General features: G+C 39.7%; 1 protein-coding gene across 3 annotated transcripts in view; it reads right to left on the minus strand.

Moving 5' to 3' along the window:
- LOC133616399 (serine/threonine-protein kinase MAK-like) overlaps positions 1 to 24741 on the minus strand; it is a 67726-nt gene that overhangs the window by 11407 nt on the left and 31578 nt on the right. For all 3 annotated transcript variants that reach the window (XM_061975598.2, XM_061975597.2, XM_061975599.2), the window contains 7 exons: positions 24310 to 24364; positions 21143 to 21264; positions 18941 to 19023; positions 15454 to 15586; positions 13544 to 13715; positions 4137 to 4304; positions 130 to 444 (listed from right to left, as the gene is read on the minus strand). In XM_061975598.2, coding sequence (XP_061831582.2) covers positions 130 to 444; positions 4137 to 4304; positions 13544 to 13715; positions 15454 to 15586; positions 18941 to 19023; positions 21143 to 21264; positions 24310 to 24364 — 1048 coding nt within the window. The remainder of the gene's footprint in view (positions 1 to 129; positions 445 to 4136; positions 4305 to 13543; positions 13716 to 15453; positions 15587 to 18940; positions 19024 to 21142; positions 21265 to 24309; positions 24365 to 24741) is intronic.

The raw sequence follows: 24741 nt of genomic DNA on the forward strand, positions 1-24741 counted from the left end.
TCATGTAATCGTGCCGTGGTTACCCTCGTCTCTTGCCAGAGGACAGGAAGTATGTCATACTTTAGGTTGACAGTAGGCTTGAGGACGGAACCATTTGCCTGCTGTGAGTAGGCCCTGAGTGATACGTACCGGCATCGACTGCCTGTTTTTAACCAAGCTGAGAGGTTCCTGCTGTTCTTCTGACATTATGCTCGGACACATTTGTTGTTGTGCGTCTGGCTGCTGGCACAGTTGGATAGGCTGAAGGGGCGGGTGGAGAGGCTGGCTGCAGATTTGAGACTCTAATTGGGTCTTTCTGGGCTCCAACTTGCTTGTCTTACACAGAGACAAAGCTTTTGCTTCCACGGCTCCTTGGGCTGTCATTGCCTGGACATTGTTCTGCTTTGAATACTTGAGTGGGCCTCCAAGTACCTGGCCCACATAGAAATATGGATACCGCAGAGCCTGAAAAACACAAACCATGTTGAGTCATAAATGGTTTGGACTGACACTGATTTGTTTTAGACATGTATATTGCAATATACTTTAGGGAACAGCACGTTTACACTTGCATAGTTTAGCATATCCGAAAAGTATTAAGACCAAGGAGAGCTTATTTAAGAAGCATTACTTATTTAATCATTGTTTTCCCATCCCTCTACAATCCCACTGTCTCTATCTATCCACTGTGCCTCTACAGTACTGTGACGCCCGGTCCTAAACCCGGTCAACGCTGGCAGCCGGCCTACACCAATTCTTGAGTTTTGTTTGAGGCTTACTGCTCAAGGTGGGGCAAATATCAATAGTATCACAGGTAGTATCAGTATTGAATCAAAGCTAGCATGAGGAAATTCATATTATTCTGCTCTCTTCTATGTTTGTCATAAATATCTGTGTATGTTTTGTTGTTGCGCTCACATTTGTACACACGTTTATATTATTGTTATATTGTTTACAGACAAAAACCTATCTAAACGTATCGGGAAAGGAATCCGTGGACACAGAAGAGCTCCGGGTGCAAAAAGCCATAGAATGTAATAAAGGGAATCATTGTCTTATTTAGTTTTTATACAGTGTGTTTTTACATTATTAGTGCTGTCAAACTATTTTTTTTTTTTTTGCAATTTGTACTTTGAAAATTGTTGGTACCCTTGATGAAGGTCTGAAGGACTGAAACTAGGGATGTCGATAATATCGGACTGCCGATATTATCGGCCGATAATTGCTTTAAAATGTAATATCGGAAATTATCGGTATCGGTTTCAAAATTATCGGTCTAGGTTTCAAAAAGTAAAATGTATGACTTTTTAAAACGCCGCTGTGTACACGGACGTAGGGAGAAGTACAGAGCGCCAATAAACCTTAAAGGCACTGCCTTTGCGTGCCGGCTCAATCACATAATATCTACGGCTTTTCACACACACAAGTGAATGCAATTCATACTTGGTCAACAGCCATAACCTGTATGGCTGTTGACCAGTGTGACCTCACTGAGGGTGGCCGTATAAACAACTTTAACACTGTTACAAACACTGTGAACCCACACCAAACAAGAATGACAAACACATTTCGGGAGAACATCTGCACCGTAACACAACATAAACACAACAGAACAAATGCCCAGAACACCTTGCAGCACTAACTCTTCCGCTCTTCCGGGACGCTACAATATACACCCCCCGCTACCCCCCCCCCCCCCCCACCACCACCACCACGCACCTCAACCTTGCACCCCCCAACCCCGCCCACCTCAACCTCCTCATGCTCTCAGAGAGAGCATGTCCCAAATTCCAAGGTGCTGTTTTGAGGCATGTTAAAAAAAATAATGCACTTTGTGACTTCAATAATAAATATGGCAGTGCCATGTTGGCATTTTTTTCCAGTTGATTTATTTTGGAAAACCTTGTTACATTGTTTAATGCATCCAGCGGGGCATCACAACAAAATTAGGCATAATAATGTGTTAATTCCACGACTGTATATATCGGTATCAGTAATTAAGAGTTGGACAATATTGGAATATCGGATATCGGCAAAAAAGCCATTATCTGACATCTCTAACTGAAACACATTGGGGCTTAAGGTCCATTAAGACATACCGTGAATATTAAAGAAATTTCAACTGAATTAGCGAGTGCTTTAGTTATGTTTTGCAGTAAATTACAACGACCATCTCTTTTCTTGATGACCCTTTTGATGACCATTTCACTTTTTGATGCTGTAGCAGCCTTTTTTTAAACTAATTTTCAGATTATAAAAATCTGATTAATCACGCTTGAATTTTGATTAATTGTAAAACATTTGCAGAAAATTACTTGGTCACATAACTCAAATTAGCTTCACAGAAGATCCCAATATTAAAAAACAAAAAAACACACACAAAAAACATCCAATTATTTTGACAAAAATGCAATTGTATTGTCCAAATTGTCATACACAAACAATGTTTGGATGGTTTACCTAAATGCATCTATGTTCTTCCTCAAAACTTGGTAACAGTATTGTCTAAATGGCACTCATCTTTGCACTGGCGTATGCATTGACGTGAACATATACGTGAACGTATAGCGCCTTTCAGGTACGGTAAACATAAATACATTTTGTGATTAATCTGCGTTTATAAATGATTAATACCCTATATTTCTATTAATTGCATGTCCTAACATGTTAATTTTGACAGCACTTAAATATGTGTTTTATTGTGTCTAATCATGATCAACAAATTAAAGGCAAAATCATATATCATTAAAATGATCTTAATAAATATGTAAAAAGTATCAGTATCGGCAAAACTGGCCCTGTTTTTAGCTACTTGCATTTTGGCCCACCCTTACTTGAAATGTTTCCTTGCCTCTGTTCCCAATACTCGCTCGTGTGTTTCCAATCAATGTTCCCTCTAATTTTTCATGTGTGTGAGCAAACGCAAAAACTCCCTGAGCATTCAGTGGAGCCCATGTGAGCAACATCAGACGTGCACACTGTGGCTACCCCAGCAGCACACCTGTCCCAAACCTGACTAAATAACAAGTTCAATCTCCAGCCATCCATCCATTTTCTACCGCTTGTCCCTTTCAGGGTCGCGGGGGGTGCTGGAGCCTATCTCAGCTGCATTCGGGCGGAACCCGGTGTACACCCTGGACAAGTCCCCACCTCATCGCAGGGCCAACACAGATAGACAGACAACATTCTCTTATTATTATAATCAAATGACAGCAGTCATTTCCATGGGGTTATTTTCTAATATAAGTGTTTAGGCCCACTTACAATGACAATAACAAAAAATATTGTTTTTCATGAACTGTGTACTTGTATTGTTTGTCTGGGTGGAGGTCCTGCTTTGGAAATAATTTGTACCTCTTTCAGACATTGCATTTAGTTCCCATTAAAACATTCACATGTTGCACAATGAGATGTAAGCACGGGATCATGTGTACATTCCTGCATCTTCCTATTTTTATTAGTATTTATGTAATATACTAACAGCATTTCATGATTTATATTTATAAATTACGATTCCTAATAAATGACACGAGAATAAGCACACATTTGATTGGTAAATCATAGTGTAACGACCTGGAATTACACTTTATATGTGGTGTTGGAGTTGTCCAACTTTTTGTGTGGCTGTAAACGCATCACTGGCTAAGTGCCATATGTGCATGTGTTGGCGCAAGTGAGAAAGAGCGAGCGGCTGCTGTTGATATAACAAAGTTGGTTTTGGTCTGGTTTGTACAGCAGAAAATGACCAGTTTTGCGAGATATAATTTTTTTTACTAATGTTTTGGTGATGTGTTTATGGCCGACAATAAAGAGTTTTGCTCAGTAAAGTGATCGATGGAATTCATGTCCTCAAAGCGTCTCGACAGACGTTACAATATTTGAACAATGATGACGAAAACTGTTTTCTCTGTCGTGTCCGCGTGTCGAAAATTGTTATGCGTTAATTTTTTTATTTGATTTTGTGCGTGGCATAGATTTGCCGTGTGCAGAGGACGCTTGAGCAGTGCGCAATTGCACAGGCGCGCACCTTAGAGGGAACATTGTTTTTAATACTTGCTCATGTGAAGTTCTGTTGGTTCGGACATACATAGTTTCTAGATCTTTTTGCAGGTTTCTGTCTTAAACTGCCGGTAATTTACCAAAACATTTCAATTTACCTGAGCAGCACTTGGCCTTTTCTTCGGATCCCATTGCAGCATGTCTTTCATCAATGTGATTGCTTCTTCGCTGGCGTTGGGAATCAGAGAGCTGAGGCAGGTCGGGACACATTTTGGGAAGCGGAAGTTGATTCGAGTGGCTAAAGTGTAGCCTTCAGACCATTCTGCCTTAATGCGGTGAGACACATGATCGAAAGACAGTAGTCAGTATAAGTGATTCTGTCACAAATCCAAGTTAAACTTTCAAACTCAAGACGGTTTTGCTAAAAAAAATAGTATTTTTTTTCTTCTCTGCATGTACAAGATCTACAAGAATGATCTTGCTAACAATTTAAATTAAATACTTTGATGCTTGTTGTAGATATCAAGTCGCAACCTACAAAACCCAAAACCAGTGAAGTTGGCATGTTGTGTAATTCGTAAATAAAAACAGAATACAATGATTTGCAAATCCTTTTCAACTTATATTCAATTGAATAGACTGCAAAGACAAGATATTTAATGTTCGAACTGAGAAACTTATTTTTGCAAATAATCATTAACTTAGAATTTAAGGGCAGCAACATGTTGCAAAAAAGTTGGCACAGGGGCATTTTTACCACTGTGTTACATGGCCTTTCCTTTTAACAACACTTAGTAAATGTTTGGGAACTGAGGAGACCAATTTTTGAAGCTTTTTGGGTGGAATTCTTTCCTATTCTTGCTTGATGTACAGCTTAAGTGTTCAACAGTCTGGGTTCTCCGTTGTCACAATTTAGGCTTCATATTGCGGCACACATTTTCAATGGGAGACAGGTCTGGACTACAGGCAGGCCAGTCTAGTACCCGCACTCTTTTACTACGAAGCCACGCTGTTGTAACACGTGGCTTGGCATTGTCTTGCTGAAATAAGCAGGGGCGTCCATGATAACGTTGCTTGGATAGCAACATATGTTGCTCCAAAACCTGTATGTACCTTTTAGCATTAATGGTGCCTTCACAGATGTGTAAGTTATCCATGCCTTGGGCACTTTGCACAACTTTGCACAATCCAGATGGTTCTTTTCCTCTTTGTTCCGGAGGACACAACATCCAGTTTCCAAAATCAATTTGAAATGTGGACTCGTCAAGACCACAGAACACTTTTCCACCATGCTTTTTGATGCACTACCGCCTGAGGGATCGAAGGTCCGTAATATCTTCGCTTACGTGCAGTGATTTCTCCAGATTCTCTGAAACTTTTGATGATATTACGGACTGTAGATGATGAAATCCCTAAATTCCTTGCAATATCTCGTTGAGAAATGTTGTTTTTAAACTGTTCGACAATTTTCTCACGCACTTGTTCACAAAGTGGTGACCCTCGTCCCATCCTTGTTTATGAATGACTGAGTATTTCATGGAAGCTGCTTTTATACCCAATCATGGCACCCACCTGTTACCAATTATCCTGTTCACCTGTGGGATGTTCCAAATAAGTGTTTGATGAGCATTCCTCAACTTTCTCAGTCTTTTTTGACACTTTTTTGAAACATGTTGCAGGAATCAAATTCCAAATGAGCTAATTGCAAAACATAACAAAGTTTACCAGTTCAAACGTTAAGTATATTGTCTTTGCAGTCTATTCAATTGAATATAAGTTCAAAAGGATTTGCAAATCATTGTATTCTGTTTTTATTTACGATTTACACAACGTGCCAACTTTACTGGTTTTGGGGTTTATACATTGCCTTTTTATGAGTAATCCATTTTGTGACATTTGTCCCACATGTGACGTCAGCAGATAGAGCTACAATAGAATTAAACAGGCTACAAAGTAAACAAGGACAGCAAAAGTTTCTCACTGGGAAGCAAACAAAGCATTTCCAAAACATATGTTCCGACACAAGATGAAGCAATGGCGGAACCTAAATCGCCTTGATTACAAATAATAAACAGGTGCTCTGGCCCACAAAGTAAAGATGCTACAAGGACAAGCAAACAGGAAGTGACGACTAGAAAATAGGAGCAAAGGACAGGAACTAAACATAAACACGGAAAACCGCAAAATCTGGACTGAATTGTCAAACAGCGTGTAACAGAGATGGTCAACGGCTTGAAAATGTCTGTAAACATAACCTATGCAAAACTACCATTACATGTTATAAACACATACTTGCCAACCCTCCCGGATTTTCCGGGAGACTCCTGAAATTCAGCGCCTCTCCCGAAATCCTCCCGGGACAAATTTTCTCCCGAAAATCTCCCGAAATTCAGGCGGAGCTGGAGGCCACGCCCCCTCCAGCTCCATGCAGACCTGAGTGAGCCTGTTTTCACGTCCGCTTTCCCACAGTATAAACGCGTGCCTGCCCAATCACGTTATAACTAGAATGATGGAGGGCAAAATCTTGGTTTCTTATGTGGGTTTATTGTTAGGCAGTTTCATTAACGTCCTCCCAGCGCTGTAACAACACACAACAACAGCAGTCACGTTTTCGTCTACCGTAAAGCAGTTCGTCTGCCATAAACAGCAATGTTGTGACACTCTTAAACAGGACAATGCTGCCATCTACTGTACATGCATATGTAACAATAACATCTAGGGCTTTTATAGAGTGCAGTGCACAACTGCGCACACAACAAATAGACGAAGCAGAAGAACGAGGAAGATACAGCCATGGCGACGCCGACGACGAGTAAGATGAAGAAATACACTTGTAAGATCCAAGCCGCAGTTGCGATTGGACCTGGATAGCCTCCGGGAAGAAGTAGTGGACTACCAAGTGCTTGGCAGTGAAGATCTTCCTCAGGAAGCAAAGATTGACTGTTTTTGGGCCATGCTAGGGAGAGATGGAAGATTCCAGACTCTAGTGCATTTGATGAAAGCACTTTTGTGCGTGCCACACAGCAATGCATCATCAGAGAGGGTATTCAGCATGGTTAGAAAAATAGTGACAGAGAACAGAACAAGGATGGACAATTCAACCCTTAACTCAACAATGAGTAGATTAGTGTTATGTGTGTGTATATGTATAAATAAATGAACACTGAAATGTAAGTATTTCTGTTATTTATATATATATATATATATATATATATATATATATATATATATATATATATATATATATATATATATATATATTATATATATATACATATATATGTATATATATATATATTATATATATATATTATATATATATATATATATTATATATATATATATATACATATATATAATAAAATAAATATATATAGCTAGAATTCACTGAAAGTCAAGTATTTCTTTTATATATATATATATATATAAATATATATATATATATATATATATATGAAATACTTGACTTGGTGAATTCTAGCTGTAAATATACTTCTCCCCTCTTAGCCACGCCCTCAACCACGCCCCCCCGACCACGCCCTCCACACCCCACCTCCCGAAATCGGAGGTCTCAAGGTTGGCAAGTATGTATAAACACCACAAATAAGTGTTTTAAATGTGGAAAAGTAATACTAATACGACCCCTTTGAGATTCACACCCCTGGTAGCTATGACAATCTATGTTACTCCATATATGCTGATTGTTCAGTGAGTTATAGCGGAAGACGAAAGCTATTCAAAGTGTGGCTTCCAAGCTCGGCCAAGTTTGTCCCTTTAGTATTTTGTCTTGTCAAACTATTCATGACTTATACTGACCTCAAGACTGCTTATATTATAGCTTTGTGGTTTGAATTGTCCTATGTTTTCCTACAATCGATTACGTTTAGCTTGTAGCTGACGTTCTTCTTGTTACATCTTGTGGAAATGTTTCTTGAGAAATTACCATAGCAACACAGAAATGACCATAGCAACACAGAAATGACCATAGCAACACAGAAATGACCATAGCAACACAGAAATTACCATAGCAACACAGAAACAACACTTAGAATTTGTCAGACTACTCTACTCGGGAGAGTATTTGATAGTGTGAAAACCACAATTAAGCCCACAGATGTGAAGATAGGGCTGCACGATTATCGCCAAAATAATCCATCCATCCATTTTCTACCGCTTTTCCCGTTCGGGGTTGCGGGGGGTGCTGGAGCCTATCTCAGCTGCATTCGGGCGGAAGGCGGGGTACACCCTGGACAAGTCGCCACCTCATCACAGGGCCAACACAGATAGACAGACAACATTCACACTCACATTCACACACTAGGGCCAATTTAGTGTTGCCAATCAACCTATCCACAGGTGCATGTTTTTGGCGGTGGGAGGAAGCCGGAGTACCCGGAGGGAACCCACGCAGTCACGGGGAGAACCCGCCAAAATAATAATCAAGATTATTTTTTATCAATAATGAAATCACGATTATTAATCATTATTATTTACTATGTTATAGGGTTGTGCGGTATACCAGTACTGGTATAGTATCGCGGTAGTAATGAATAAAAAATGGTATATACTCTATTTGAAAATTAGCGGTTCCCGGGTATGACGGCGCGTCGTCACGTCACGACATTGCTGGTTTGGGAGCAGAGGAGCATGTTCGGCAGCGCACAATCACGGAGTACTTACAAGAAGACACAGTGTGTAGACAGAAAAGGGAGAACGGACACATTTTGGCCGAAAAACTGAAGATAAAGGTGAAGTTATAACACTGAAATGCCCTCAGGAAGAGGTGTTTTAAGACATGGCTAGCTAGGTAGCGGCGGACGTCCATTCGCAGTCGGCAGTGCTTTAGCTACTTCTGAATCACTAATCCTCGCCTCCATGGTGACAAATAAAGTGATTTTCTTACAAGTATCATCCCTGCAGGACGAGGAATAGCTAAACATGCTTCACTACACACCGTAGGAGGATACGATAGCTAACCGCTAACAGCAAGCTAGCACTCTGAACAAATGCCATGAATGGATCTACACCTGACATCCACTGTACAGGAGTGTATGTAGTCGATACTAGTATGATTACATCAATATTTTTATCGTCACAAAATCTTTTTTCCTTTTTTTTTAAATTCCTATTTATAAACTCAGGAAATACTATATGTCCCTGGACACATGAGGACTTTGAATATGACCAATGTCTGATCCTGTAACTACTTGGTATCGGATCGATACCTAAATTTGTATCATCCAAAACTAATGTAAAGTATCCAAACAACAGAAGAATAAGTGATTATTACATTTTAACAGAAGTGAGATAGCACATGTTAAAACAGAAAATAACCAGATATTAACAGTAAATGAACACGTGGATTAATAATCAATTTTTACAGCTTGTCCCTCATAATTTTGACAATATGGAATGAGAAATGACACAATATGTTACTGCATACGTCAGCAGACAAATTGGGAGTTTTTGTTTGCTTACTTACTACTAAAAGACAAGTTGTCTTGTATGTTGACTATTTTATTTAAGGACACAATTGTTCTTTGATTGCAATAATACACATACTGTATGTTTAATGTACCCTAAGATATTTTTTGTTAAAATAAAGCCAATAATGCCATTTTTTGTGGTGCCCCTTATTTAGAAAAGTACCGAAAAGTATCGAAATACATTTTGGTACCGGTACCGGCACTAAAATATTGGTATCGGGACAACATTACTATGTTATGTAAAACAAGTGAACAAATAAGATTATGCACAAAAGACACATACAAGGGACACACTGTTCTGCTCACAGGATATATAGGACATCCATGAATCCATCCGTTTTCTACACTACAAAAACTGAAATCTAAGTAAGATTAAATATCTCCAATAAGGGTGATATTTGTTAATTTTCTGTCTGATAAGATCATTCTTCTCACTAAGCAGATTTTATGCTAGAGTCTTTTACTTGTTTTAAGGGTTTTGGTCCTAAATTATCTCAGTAAGATATTACAGCTTGTAATAATTTCTTATTTCAAGCATGAAAAAAAAATCATGATTTTGACACAATTGTGTCTCATAATTAAAACAGATGACAGCCAAATGGACTTTGCTGTTTTATTTTCAATGAAACAATAGAAAATACGTATTCATAAAGTAGTACAGTTGGCACAGTACAGTAAACTGACAGTAAATATTTAAACATTTAACATTTGACATTCCAAACAATTTTGAACAGAAATAGTTCATGCACATTCAGATAAATTCCTCAAAATTACAATAAACATTTTTTTGGCTGGGGGCCGGGCTGTATATATGCGCACTAATTGACTGAAAGAGCACGCACTTGGCACGATGATGTCATGTTATCGATGGAAAAATGCATTTTTAGACCATATGATTTGCCTGAGCGGCTCGGAGACCCCGAGAGTAACAAGCGGTTGCCTTGTTGAATTTCCATTAAGAACAATAAATTAGTTTTTAGTATAAGTTTGCTGGTTTCAAGAAATATAATGCCGAGCACATATCATTATGTCAAGATAATGGCACTAGCATTCACTTAATTTAAGAATAATTTTTAACATATTGAGCAAAAAGGTCTCTTTTTTTTCTACCAAGAAAAGTGCACTTGTTATTAGTGAGAATATACTTATTTTAAGGTATTTTTGGGTTCATTGAGCTAATTTTACTTGTTTTGGAAAGTCTTGACGAGCCAGATTTTCTTGTTCTATTGGCAGATAATTTTGCTTAGTTCAAATAAAATACCCCTAATTTTTGTATTTTTTTTTCTTGTTTTTGAACACTGACTTTTTGCAGTGTACCGCTTGTGTCTTTGCTAAATAAAATGGTATTACATTCGTTATGAATGCGTGTGTTTGAGAGGTGGATGGATATGGGGTCTCTCGGTGCACGGTTGTTGTCACGGTAGTCTGTACGTCAGGGTTTTGCGCCATTGGACTGCTATGTGAGCAACCATAACTCTGTTTGGATTATTAGCTTCACGTCGCTGGCAAACGATGGCGGTTGAGGAAAGAAGGGAGGGTGTTTTTATTGCTTAACCCAGTGGTTCTCAACCTTTTTTCAGTGATGTACCCCCTGTGAACATTTTTTTAATTCAAGTACCCCCTAATCAGAGCAAAGCACTTTTGGTTGAAAAAAAGAGATAAAGAAGTAAAATACAGCACTATGTCATTGGTTTCTGATTTATTAAATTGTATAACAGTGCAAAATATTGCTCATTTGTAGTGGTCTTTCTTGAACTATTTAGAAAAAAAGATATGAAAATAACTAAAAACTTGTTGAAAAATAAACAAGTGATTCAATTATAAATAAAGATTTCTACACATCAATTTAAAGTGCCCTCTTTGGGGATTGTAATAAAGATCCATCTGGATTCATGAACATAATTCTAAACATTTCTTCACAAAAAAATAAATCTTTAACATCAATATTTATGGAACACGTCCACAAAAAATCTAGCTGTCAACACTGAATATTGCATTTCTTTTCACAGTTCTTTTTGACAGACATTTTAGTGAGAAACCTGAGCTTGTGCTTCACTGAGTTTATGAATTTACATTCCTATTTTGTTGAAGTATTACTCAATAAATATATTTATAAAGGATTTTTGAATTGTTGCTATTTTTAGAATATTTAAAAAAAATCTCACGTACCCCTTGGCATACCTTCAAGTACCCCCAGGGGTACGCGTGCCCCCATTTGAGAACCACTGGCTTAACCTGTCGCCGCAACCCATTAATTTGTTGACATGTGCACACCAACGCAGCTTTGCCGTCGCTTTGTTTATACGCGCAGGAGTTTTTCCAGGTTTGTGGGAACGAGCAGGAGGATGCCTCGAGAACGGTAAGGCGTGGGCGCGTCACAAGGCGCGGCAAGCAGAGCGCAAAGATGGGGCGCATTCCAATGCGCCCCATCTTTGCGCTCTGCTTGCCGCGCCTCGTGCCGCGCCCACGGCCGCGTCACGCCCACATGCCGGCAAGACTGTGGGCGATCAGCAATCAGCGCACCTGGACCTGATGAGAGGGAGCTGTATAAAGGACCAGTGGACCCAAGGATCCAGGCGGGAACTTAGTTTCTGAACAGTGCCAAAGCCTTATGCTCTCTCTCTCTCTTTCTCTCTGCGTTTTCCCTCCGTGTCTGACGTCCTTGTTTGTTCTCCCGCAGTGCCTTCCCGAGTCTCCCCGTTGTGATCTCTTGTCGTTCCGCGTTTGTGATTTGGACTGCCTTCCTCGATCCTCGACCCCTACTCGGACACGGACTACGCTGCCTCGCTTCTACCCTCGACCCCCTTGCCTGTTCACGGACTGTCCTACTGCTTTGTCCTTCCTCTCTCTCTCCTCAACATCACGGTAATACACGACAATCAATTGCACACATCGTCTTACACCACACACTCTTGTATCTTGGTCACACACTCCATTCTATTGGTTAGTAGTATTGTTTATTATTATTTATATTTATTAACTATATATATATATATATATATATATATGTATATTTATATAAATCATTGGGCAAACCCCCTGGTGTCTGAGCCGTCATCTCCCCTCTTTAAACTATAACACTCGGGGGCCAAATTTAGAGGAAAAAATGTCTTCGGGCTGGTATATCTGATTTTTAGGAACACTAATACAAAACCTCACAATAATGTTTGATTGAATGCTAAAAACGTTATGACAGACCGCCTTAAAAAACAGAATGGACTTTTACATTTTTCTATGAACGATAAAACACTGAATATTGACAACATATCAACGTCACACCCCCTCTCGATCGATATATTTTAAAATCAAGCGAAACGCAACAAAAATGCAACTAACACAGCGAAATATGAACGCGATGGGTAAAAAAAACCCCACCTACAATCTGATATATCACTAAGCTGTAGAACTTTGTTGTAAAAATCTCCTTCCGCGTCTGTTTCCTGACATCCGCATTTTCAGGCTGGCCGCTCTGAAAACACTCTGTGGAAATGCTCCCCACCCACACTGCTTGGTGCCTTGTCTGAGCTACTGTGATTTAGATTACCATAGAAACTAATTAGATTACCATAGTAACTAGTATATCATGCAAACGCGCCGATTCCAACCATTGAAATACTTTGTATAGTTAAAGACTTACGGTCATTTGAAAACATCACTGCACATCATAATGGCAGCTACAGTTTCCATCTTAAAGATAAAAAAATAATAATTGAGGAATGTTCAGCGGGTTGCCAAGGTCTGCTATATGGGAGAGAAGGGCACCAATGGAATAATGCATTTATTTTTCCAAATCTTTTCGGGAGCTGCAGACGGGCGGATGATCAACTGTCAGTTACCCTCTCACTCATTCTTACTCGCACTCCCATGAGTCCACTGTCTTTCGGTCACCCCTCGGTGGTTGGTTGACTGTTGGTTGTGAAAGTACTTGAACTGATATACAGCGCAGCCTGCTTTTTAAAGGTTGATATCGCCGACGATCACCCTCATTTAATCGTAGCGGCCAAAATCGTGATCACAATTAAAATTTGATTAATTGTGCAGCCCTATGTGAAAACAGAAGTTATTTTATGTTGGCTCACCTTTTTCAAAGTCCCCAGCACTTGACAAATCTTAAAGATCTGATCCACCTCACTGTTGCCGGGAAACAATGGTCGAAGAGCGTACAACTCTGCCATGATGCACCCTAATGCCCAGATGTCAATGGGTGAGCTGTATGAGGTGAACTTGAGCAAAATCTCTGGAGCTCTGTACCTGTTAAAACACAGCTCTATACTTATAACATTCTCACATAATTAACAACATTTCACACTTCACATATTTCTCTTCAAATATAGGTTCTGTGTTTTTTTTTACAATCACATACTAAATATAAATCCTATATTACAAAACTCAAAACCAGTGAAGTCGGCACGTTGTGTAAATCGTAAATAAAAGCGGAATACAATTATTTGCAAATCCTTTTCAACCTATATTCAATTGAATATACTGCAAAGAATATATATTTAATGTTCAAACTGGTAAACTTTGTTATTTTTTGCTAATATTAGCTCATTTGGAATTTGATGCATGCAACATGTTTCAAAAAAGCTGGCACAAGTGGCAAAAAAGACTGGGAACGTTGAGGAATGCTCATCAAACACTTATTTGGAACATCCCACAGGTGAACAGGTTAATTGGGAACAGGTGGGTGCCATGATTGGGTATAAAAGCAGCTTCCATGATAGGCTCAGTCATTCACAATCAAGGATGGGGCAAGGGTCACCACTTTGTGATCAACTGCGTGAGCAAGTATTCAAATAGTTTTAGAACAAAATTTCTCAACCAGCTATTGCAAGGAATTTAGGGATTTCACCATCTATGGTCCGTAATATCATCAAAAGGTTCAGAGAATCTGGAGAAATCACTGCACGTAAGCGGCAATGCCCATGACCTTCAATCCTTCAGGCGGTACTACATCAAAAGGCGACAACAGTGTGTAAAGGATATCACCACACGGGCTCAGGAACACTTCAGAAAACCACTGTCAGTAACTGCATTTCATCGCTACATCTGTAAGTGCAAGTTAAAACTCTACTATGCAAAGCCAAAGCCATTTATCAACAACACCCAGAAACGCCGCCGGCTTCGCTGGTCCTGATCTCATCTAAGATGGACTAATGCAAAGTGGAAAAGTGTTCTGTGGTCTGATGAGTCCATATTTTAAATTGTTTTTGCAAACTGTGGATGTCGTGTCCTCCGGACCAAAGCGGAAAAGAACAATCCGGTCTGTTACAGGCGCAAAGTTCAAAAGCCAGCATCTGTGATGGTATGAGAGTGTATTAGTGCCCAAGGCATGGGTAACTTACACATCTGTGAAGGCACCATTAATGCTGAAAGGTACATACAAGTTTTGGAGCAACATATGTTGCCATCCAAGCAACGTCTTTTTCATGGACGCCCCTGCTTATTTCACCAAGACAATGCAAAGCCACATTCTGTGAGTGTTACAACAGCGTGGCTTCGTAGTAAAAGAGTGCGGGTATTAGACTGGCCTGCCTGTAGTCCAGACCTGTCTCCCATTGAAAATGTGTGGCACATTATGAAGCGTAAAATACAACTTAAGCTGTACATCAAGCAAGAATTGGAAATAATTCCACCAGAAAAGCTTCAAAAATTGGTCTCCTCAGTTCCCAAACGTTTACTGAGTGTTGTTAAAAGGAAAGGCCATGTAACACAGTGGTAAAAATGCCCCGGTGCCAACTTTTTTGCAATGTGTTGCTGCCATTAAATTCTAAAAAAATGTTTCTCAGTTCGAACATTAAATATCTTGTCTTTGCAGTGTATTCAATTGAATATAAGTTGAAAAGGATTAGCAAATCATTGTATTCTGTTTTTATTTACGATTCACGCAACGTGCCAACTGGTTTTGGGTTTTGTATGTACAACAATATCAACCATCAAACCATCAATATTGTCAAACTAGCCAAGTGCTATCTAATTTGAGTCTCACCATCTGGTGGACACATAATCAGTGTATGGTGGCTGGGAGCGAATTTCTCTGGCAAGTCCAAAATCTGCAATCTTAACCAACTCCGGGCCCATGCAGAGTAAATTCTCCGGTTTCATGTCACGGTGGAAATAGCCTGCATTATCAAAATGAGAAAGTACAATGGTTGCATTTTGACAAGAAATTATTGCCCTTTTGATTCCAACCTACACTAATCATGTCCACTTCCCCGTTGTATCCCATTTAAATAGGGGTGTTAAAAGTGCCGTTTTGGCACACAGCTTGTGTTTTGTTGGCCCTTGGCATATTAAAAATAATCAAATTAATTCATAATAATGTGTTTTAATAGGATTTTTGGCTTACAAAATGTGAGCCAGTGACATAGAGCAGCTTTAAAGGGAAACTGCACTTTTTTTTTAAATTTTGCCTATTGTTTACAATCATAATGAGAGACAAGAAGACAGATGTATTTTTTTTAATGCATTCTAACTCGTAAATAAACGTACATATAAGTCCTCTTACAATGGAGTCAATGTAAGGTCATCTATTTCTCCCATATCCATCCATCCATCCATCCATCCATTTCCTAGCGCTTGTCCCTCTTGGCATCACAAGGGTGCTGGAGCCTATCCCAGTTGTACTTGGGAGGAAGACTGGGTACACAATCTGGACAAGTTGCCACCTCATCCCAGGGCCAACACAGATAGACAGACACACTCACATTCACACACTAGCGCCAATTTAGTGTTGGCAGTCAACCTATTCCCAGGTGCATGACTTTGGAGGTGGGAGGAAGCCCAAAAACTCAAAAGGAACCCATGCAGTCAGAGGGAGAATAGATAGATAGATAGATAGATAGATAGATAGATAGATACATAGTACTTTATTGATTCCTTCAGGAGAGTTCCCTCAGGAAAATTAAAATTCCAGCAGCAGTGTACAAAATTGAGATCGAATTTAAAAAGTAAAACATATAAAGTAAATAATGGGGGTATAAATGGAAACAAAATAGAAAAATATTACAATAGAATAAAAATAAAAAGCAACAATGAGAATAAAAATACAACAGTAAAATAAGAATGTAACAAAGAAACTAGGCAATAGTGACCATGTTATGAAAAAGTATTGCACTGTTATTGTTTTGCATCCCCTGTCATCCTAGTACCCTCCCTCCCCCCAAGAGAGGAGTTGTACAGTCTAATGGCGTGTGGGACAAAGGAGTTTTTTTAGCCTGTAATATATAGGTCTAGTAATATGCAAACTCTCAAAGACCCAGAGCCCGCAAATCGAACCCAGGACCTTCTTATTGTTAGGCACTAACACCTCTGCCACCATGCTGCCTATTCCGCCTATAAAGCCCACTAAATAACCGTCCAAAAAGCACCAACAATATTTCATTTACATTTCGTAACCTGAATATTAACCACATGTTAGTGATAGTTATTATAAGCGCTAACGCAGAACAACTCAATCAAGCGTCCACCGTGATCTATTGAGCTACTTTCTCGCCTCGGAGCTTGTGAAAGTTTATTCTAGCTCATAAATAATGCCTCTCACCAGGATAGTAGAAGGATGAGGACATGAAACGACAAGCTGGTAAACTTTGGCATCTGATTTAGACCGGGTAATGGCAAGAAAGACGCAAAAAGATGTTGAGTTCTACACCCTTTTTTCTTTGCGAGGATTATGAGTCATTTTTCATCCAAATAGGAATATGTCAACATCCTAACAGTCGACAACCCAGTGAGAGCAGACATCGTACAGTAGGTGATGTTGAAGTCTGCAGTCAGTAGTAAACAGTAGTAAATGTGCCTTTTACTACATTACATACTTACAGCGTGTGCATAAAACCTTAAAGGGGGTGTTTGGATGTTGTTTAAGGGCTTAACAGGCAGAATAGAGACTCCCAGAGGCTCCATTGTAAGCGGACTTTTGTTCGCATTTATATACTCGTTTCAATTCATTAAAAACAGAACAACATATGTGAGCTTGTCTTACATAAGGATTGAGAATAATAGGCGAAATTCCCCCCAAAAAGTGGAATTTCCCTTTAAAGTGACATTTAAAGTGATCAAGTTAACCTGACCACCAGATTTGTAGATGTTTCTGTTTGCATTCCCATTCAACCATCCATCCATCCATCCATCTTCTTCCGCTTATCCGAGTTCGGGTCGCGGGGGCAGCAGCCTAAGCAGGGAAGCCCAGACTTTCCTCTCCGCAGCCACTTCGTCTAGCTCTTCCCGGGAGATCCCGAGGAGTTCCCAAGCCAGCCGGGAGACATAGTCTTCCCAACGTGTCCTGGGTCTTCCCCGTGGCCTCTTACCGGTTGGATGTGCCTTAAACACCTCCCTAGGGAGGCGTTCGGGTGGCATCCTGACCAGATGCCCGAACCACCTCATCTGGCTCCTCTCGATGTGAAGGAGCAGAGGCTTTACTTTGAGCTCCTCCCGGATGGCAGAGCTTCTCACCCTATCTCTAAGGGAGAGACTCGCCACCCGGCGGAGGAAACTCATTTTGGCCGTGTGTACCCGTGATCTTGTCCTTTCGCTCATAACCCAAAGCTCATGACCATATGTGAGGATGGGAACGTAGATCGACCGCTAAATTGAGAGCTTTGCCTTCCGGCTCAGCTCCTTCTTCACCACAACGGATCGATACAGCGTCCGCAATACTGAAGATTCCGCACCGATCCGCCTGTCGATCTCCCGATCCACTCTTCCCTCACTCGTGAACAAGACTCCGAAGTACTTGAACTCCTCCACTTGGGGTTTGGTCTCCTCCCCAACCCGGAGATGGCACTCCACCCTTTTCCGGGCGAGAACCATGGAGGTGCTGACTCCCATCCCAGTCGCTTCACACTCGGCTGCGAACCGATCCAGTGAGAGCTGAAGATCCTGGCCAGATGAAGCCATCAGAACCACATCATCTGCAAAAAGCAGAGACCTAATCCTGCAGCCACCAAACCAGATCCCCTCAACGCTTTGACTGCGCCTAGAAATTCTATCAATAAAAGTTATGAACAGAATCGGTAACAAAAGGCAGCCTTGGCGGAGTCCAACCCTCACTGGAAACGTGTCCGACTTACTGCCGGCAATGCGAACCAAGCTCTGACACTGATCGTACAGGGAGTGGACCGTCACAATCAGACAGTCCGATACCCCATACTCTCTGAGCACTCCCCACAGGACTTCCTGAGGGACACGGTCGAATGCCTTCTCCAAGTCCACAAAGTACATGTAGACTGGTCGGGCAAACTCCCATGCACCCTCAAGGACCCTGCCGAGAGTATGGAGCTTGTCCACAGTTCCACGACCAGGACGAAAACCACATTGTTCCTCCTGAATCCGAGAATCGACTATCCGGCATAGCCTCCTCTCCAGTACACCTGAATAAACCTTACCGGGAAGGCTGAGGTATGTATGCATTCCTAAATGATTTAAGTATTTGGTCAATTAATATCATATAAAAGCAAAGAAAAGGATTTTCTTACCATGTTTATGCATAAACGCTAAGCCGGAAAGCACTTGAAACATGATGTTCCTTATCTCGTTTTCAGAAAACATTGCGCAGTTCCTGGAAGCAAAGTGTCAAAAGACAACAAATACAATGAGATTTGAGTTCAAAAGAATATTCAGTGGAAACACATGCTGTATGGAAAAGAAAATGACAGAAAGACATATAAGCTCAAGAAACTAAAAGAGCGAATTACATCAGCAGCTTTAAATATCTTTAAATAATAGTCTTCATGCATTTTTTTCCCTTCAGATTAGAGATGTCCGATAATGGCTTTTTTGCCGATATCCGATATTCCGATATTGTCCAACTCTTAATTACCGATTCCGATATCAACCGATACCAATATATACAGTCGTGGAATTAACACATTATTATGCCTAATTTTGTTGTGATGCCCCGCTGGATGCATTAAACAATGTAACAAGGTTTTTCCAAAATAAATCAACTCAAGTTATGGAAAAAAATGCCAACATGGCACTGCCATATTTATTATTGAAGTCATAAAGTGCATGGGGCGGCATGGCGTAGTGGGTAGAGCAACCGTGCCAGAAACCTGAGGGTTGCAGGTTCGCTCCCTGCCTCTTACCATCCAAAAATCGCTGCCGTTGTGTCCTTGGGCGGGACACTTCACCCTTTGCCCTCGGTGCCACTCACACCGGTGAATTGAATGATGAATGATAGGTGGTGGTCGGAGGGACCGTTGGCGCAAATTGCAGCCACGCTTCCGTCAGTCTACCCCAGGGCAGCTGTGGCTATGAAAGTAGCTTACCACCACCAGGTGTGAATGATTGATGGGTTCTACATGTAAAGCGACTTTGGGTACTTAGAAAAGCGCTATATAAATCCCAGGTTTATATTCTTTTTTTTAACATGCCTCAAAACAGCAGCTTGGAATTTAGGACATGCTCTCCCTTAGAGAGCATGAGGAGGTTGAGGTGGGCGGGGTTGGGGGGCGGGGTTTAGGTGGGGGGGAGATAGGGGGTAGCGGGGGGTTGTATATTGTGGCGTCCCGGAAGAGTTAGTGCTGCAAGGGGTTCTGGGTATTTGTTCTGTTGGGTTTATGTTGTGTTACGGTGCGGATGTTCTCCCGAAATGTGTTTGTTGTTCTTGTTTGGTGTGGGTTCACAGTGTGGCGCATATTTGTAACAGTGTTAAAGTTGTTTATACAGCCAACCTCAGTGTGACCTGTATGGCTGTTGACCAAGTATGGAGGGCATTCACTTGTGTGTGCGAAAAGCCGTAGATATTATGTGATTGGGCCAGCACGCAAAGGCAGTGCCTTTAAGGTTAATTGGTGCTTTGTACTTCTCCCTATGTTTGTGTACCACTGCGTACAGCGGCGTTTTAAAAAGTCATACATTTTACTTTTTGAAACCGATACCGATAATTCCCGATATTACATTGTAAAGCATTTATTGGCCGATGATATCGGCAGTCTGATATTATCAAACATCTCTACTTCAGATGTTTGGCAGTTTTCAATTACTCCATATTGTACATTTCCACCGACAATAGGCAATATAAAATACCACAGATTCACATAACAATTGGGAATAGTGCCATATTTGCATGGCAAGAACCCATAAAATTCTGGCGCACACGGAAATACAAATCTAGATATTGGCCATTCATTTGTCTGCACACAAGATGATGTCACTAATGTTAAAAGATGAAATGAAAAAAATGCAATCTATCCATCCTCCCAACACACCTGCTATATCCCACAGAGGGTGGTATGGTGTTTAATGTCAGATGACTGTGAGGTTGATAGTCAAAACAGACTCCTCCGAATCGAATTGCATAATTGACCATTTAAAATACTCCTATTTCAAGTATTTGCAAATTCTGGGCTATTGCCATCATTTCTGTCTAAACGCTGCTACTTTTTTCCCTACACTTTCAACCCTGCTCTTTGTACAATACTGCGGCTAATTTATGTGTTTTTCCGGGGTGACAAAGCACCTCCGTCCTCTAATGTGCACAGTCAAATATGTTTTTTTCGCCCGCAAGTTGACAAAATGCACACGATGAACGTGAAAGCGACCTGACCATCAAAAAAAAATGCTGCACAATCGCTCGTGTAAATATTTATTGTTTTAATTAAGGCTGTCAAAGTTAAGGAGATAGTACCGCGTTAACTATAAATTTCAATAACAGCACTGGTGATTAATCTTACCTATCATTCATGAGCTGGTAGAGGTTTTCTTTCATATATTCAAAAACAAAGAAGAGATGATCATTTTCCCTTATGACCTCCTTCAGTTTTATTACATTGGGATGATTCAGTTTCTTCAGTGACTGTACGGAAAGGACAATGAAACAATTAAAAACAGTTAACATCTCCAATAAACTCAATTGACAAAATCTGTAAAGAAGAAATTAAATTAAATGAGCTCAAATATACCTACAGATGCAGCATAATGATACAATATGTACATAGAGCTAGCCTAAATAGCATGTTAGCATTGATTAGCTTGCAGTCATGCACTGACCAAATATGCCTGATTAGCACTCCGACAAGTCAATAACATCAACAAAGCGCACAGCATAAATCGTTTGGTGGACAAAATGAGACCAAGAAGGAGTGGAAGATTTTACATGTACAAACCCTGTTTCCATTTGAGTTGGGAAATTGTGTTAGATGTAAATATAAACGGAATACAATGATTTGCAAATCCTTTTCAACCCATATTCAATTGAATGCACTAAAAAGACAAGATATTTGATGTTCAAACTCATAAACCTTTTTTTTTTTTTTGCAAATAATAATTAACTTAGAATTTCATGGCTGCAACACGTGCCAAAGTAGTTGGGAAAGGGCATGTTCACCACTGTGATACATGGCCTTTCCTTTTAACAACACTCAGTAAACGTTTGGGAACTGAGGAGACACATTTTTTAAGCTTCTCAGGTGGAATTCTTTCCCATTCTTGCTTGATGTACAGCTTAAGTTGTTCAACAGTCCGGGGGTCTCCGTTGTGGTATTTTAGGCTTCATAATGCGCCACACATATTCAATGGGAGACAGGTCTGGACTACAGGCAGGCCAGTCTAGTACCCACACTCTTTTACTATGAAGCCACGTTGATGTAACACGTGGCTTGGCATTGTCTTGCTGAAATAAGCAGGGGCGTCCATGGTAACGTTGCTTGGATGGTAACATATGTCGCTCCAAAACCTGTATGTACCTTTCAGTATTAATGGTGCCTTCACAGATGTGTAAGTTACCCATGTCTTGGGCACTAATACACCCCCATACCATCACAGATGCTGGCTTTTCAACTTTGCGCCTATAACAATCCGGATGGTTCTTTTCCTCTTTGGTCCGGAGGACACGACGTCCACAGTTTCCAAAAACAATTTGAAATGTGGACTCGTCAGACCACAGAACACTTTTCCACTTTGTATCAGTCCATCTTAGATGAGCTCAGGCCCAGCGAAGCCTATGGCATTTCTGGGTGTTGTTGATAAACGGTTTTCGCCTTGCATAGGAGAGTTTTAACTTGCACTTACAGATGTAGTGACGAACTGTCGTTACTGACAGTGGGTTTCTGAAGTGTTCTTGAGGTGATATCCTTTACACACTGATGCCGCTTGTTGATGCAGTACAGCCTGAGGGATCGAAGGTCACGGGCTTAGCTGCTTACGTGCAGTGATTTCTCCAGATTCTCTGAACCCTTTGATGATATTACGGACCGTAGATGGTGAAAGCCCTAAATTCCTTGCAATAGCAGGTTGAGAAAGGTTTTTCTTAAACTGTTCAACAATTTGCTCACGCATTTGTTGACAAAGTGGTGACCCTCGCCCCATCCTTTTTTGTAAATGACTGAGCATTTCATGGAATCTACTTTTATACCCAATCATGGCACCCATCTGTTCCCAATTTGCCTGTTCACCTGTGGGATGTTCCAAATAAGTGTTTGATGAGCATTCCTCAACTTTATCAGTATTTATTGCCACCTTTCCCAACTTCTTTGTCACGTGTTGCTGGCATCAAATTCTAAAGTTAATGATTATTTGCAAAAAAAAACATGTTTATCAGTTTGAACATCAAATATGTTGTCTTTGTAGTATATTCAACTGAATATGGGTTGAAAATGATTTGCAAATCATTGTATTCCGTTTATATTTACATCTAACACAATTTCCCAACTCATATGGAAACGGGGTTTGTAAACAAACTGTTGCGTCACAGTCCACACTATGGTGAGTTCAAGAACCGCCAAAATGTGTAGGACAAAACGATGTTCACCAAATACAGTCATCAGTGAAGCATACACACATACATATTAAACAGTGGGCTTTCTAACAATTGGGAAGGTTTGTTTCATGTTTGTCCTCAAAGAAAAAAAATACTAAAAATGTATATGTATAATACATATTATATAATATATATAATACATATTATATAATATATATATATATATATATATATATATATATATATATATATATATATATATATATATATATATATATATATAATATATATAATAAATATATATATATATATATATATATATATATATATATATATATATATATATATATATATATATAATATATATAATAAATAAATATATATATATATATATATATATATATATATATTTCATTATTTTTATTTTTAATTATTTTTCCTGCTTTCTTTTAATAAATTCTCACCAGGGCGGCACTAAAGAGCCGCATGCGGCTCGAGAGCCTCGGGTTGCTGACCCCCGGCCTATAGAAACAAATGACAATATTTATATTGCCGAAAAAGTATGAATTTAACAATACAGTATGTGAATTATTATGGTTATAAGTTGTAGAAAGAGGTTCCGCAGCCTCCGTAGCAGAACTTCCAGGTTCTGTAGCAGCTTCTTCCCTCAGGCCGTAAGACTCTTGAACGCATCATATTACCGGTAATCCCCTCAATTCCCCCCCAAAATGGATTAATTCGCCGGAATATAAAGACAATATAACATACATCCATAAACGTGGATGCATATGCAAAAGTGCAATGTATTTATCTGTACAGTAATCTATTTATTTATATCTGCACCTTATTGCTCTTTTATCCTGCACTACAATGACCTAATGCAACGCAATTTCGTTCTTAGCTGTACTATAAAGTTTAAATTTGAATGACAATAAAAGGAAGTCTAAGTCTAAGTCTAATGGTGTGGAACTCAGAGGCTACCACCGTGAAGGGTGAAAAATGAAACATTCAGTTTGTTGCATCACACCTGAAAGTAAGATAATACATAAGAAAGGGTCTCTATAGATTGTGAAGGTCAATCTGATATAGTGCTCAAAGAGCCAAAAGTGGTGAAAAAATGTAATAACTTGTTCGAAATGTCACCTTTAACTCCCTCAGATTCATGCACTCTTCCCAAGAGTAAAATTTCCTCTTCATCCTGTAAAATGACATGATTTCAAACATCATTATCAATATTACAGACTTATTTACACATCTCAAACAAGTACAATGATATCTTAGTTTGTATATGACCTGGTTTTAGTATGATTCAGTTTTAGGCAAAAATATTCACCAAAAATATGTCTGATTATACACACTTTGTTGACTCAGTGCCTGTCCACATGGGAGCATTTTTAGGTCAGTACGGTTAAGAATGATGTCGTTGTCACATGATCAGAAGAAGACGAAAGACTCCAAGTCAGCGTTCTCCTGATATTTTGTGGTCTTACATGCATTATTTAGATTTCACCATTCCCATCTGGCTGTATTAATTGACACGTGTGTGGACGCAATTTTTTCAACCCGCTAAAAAAC

The sequence above is a fragment of the Nerophis lumbriciformis genome, linkage group LG14, assembly GCF_033978685.3.
Source record: "Nerophis lumbriciformis linkage group LG14, RoL_Nlum_v2.1, whole genome shotgun sequence".
Classification (NCBI taxonomy): domain Eukaryota; kingdom Metazoa; phylum Chordata; class Actinopteri; order Syngnathiformes; family Syngnathidae; genus Nerophis; species Nerophis lumbriciformis.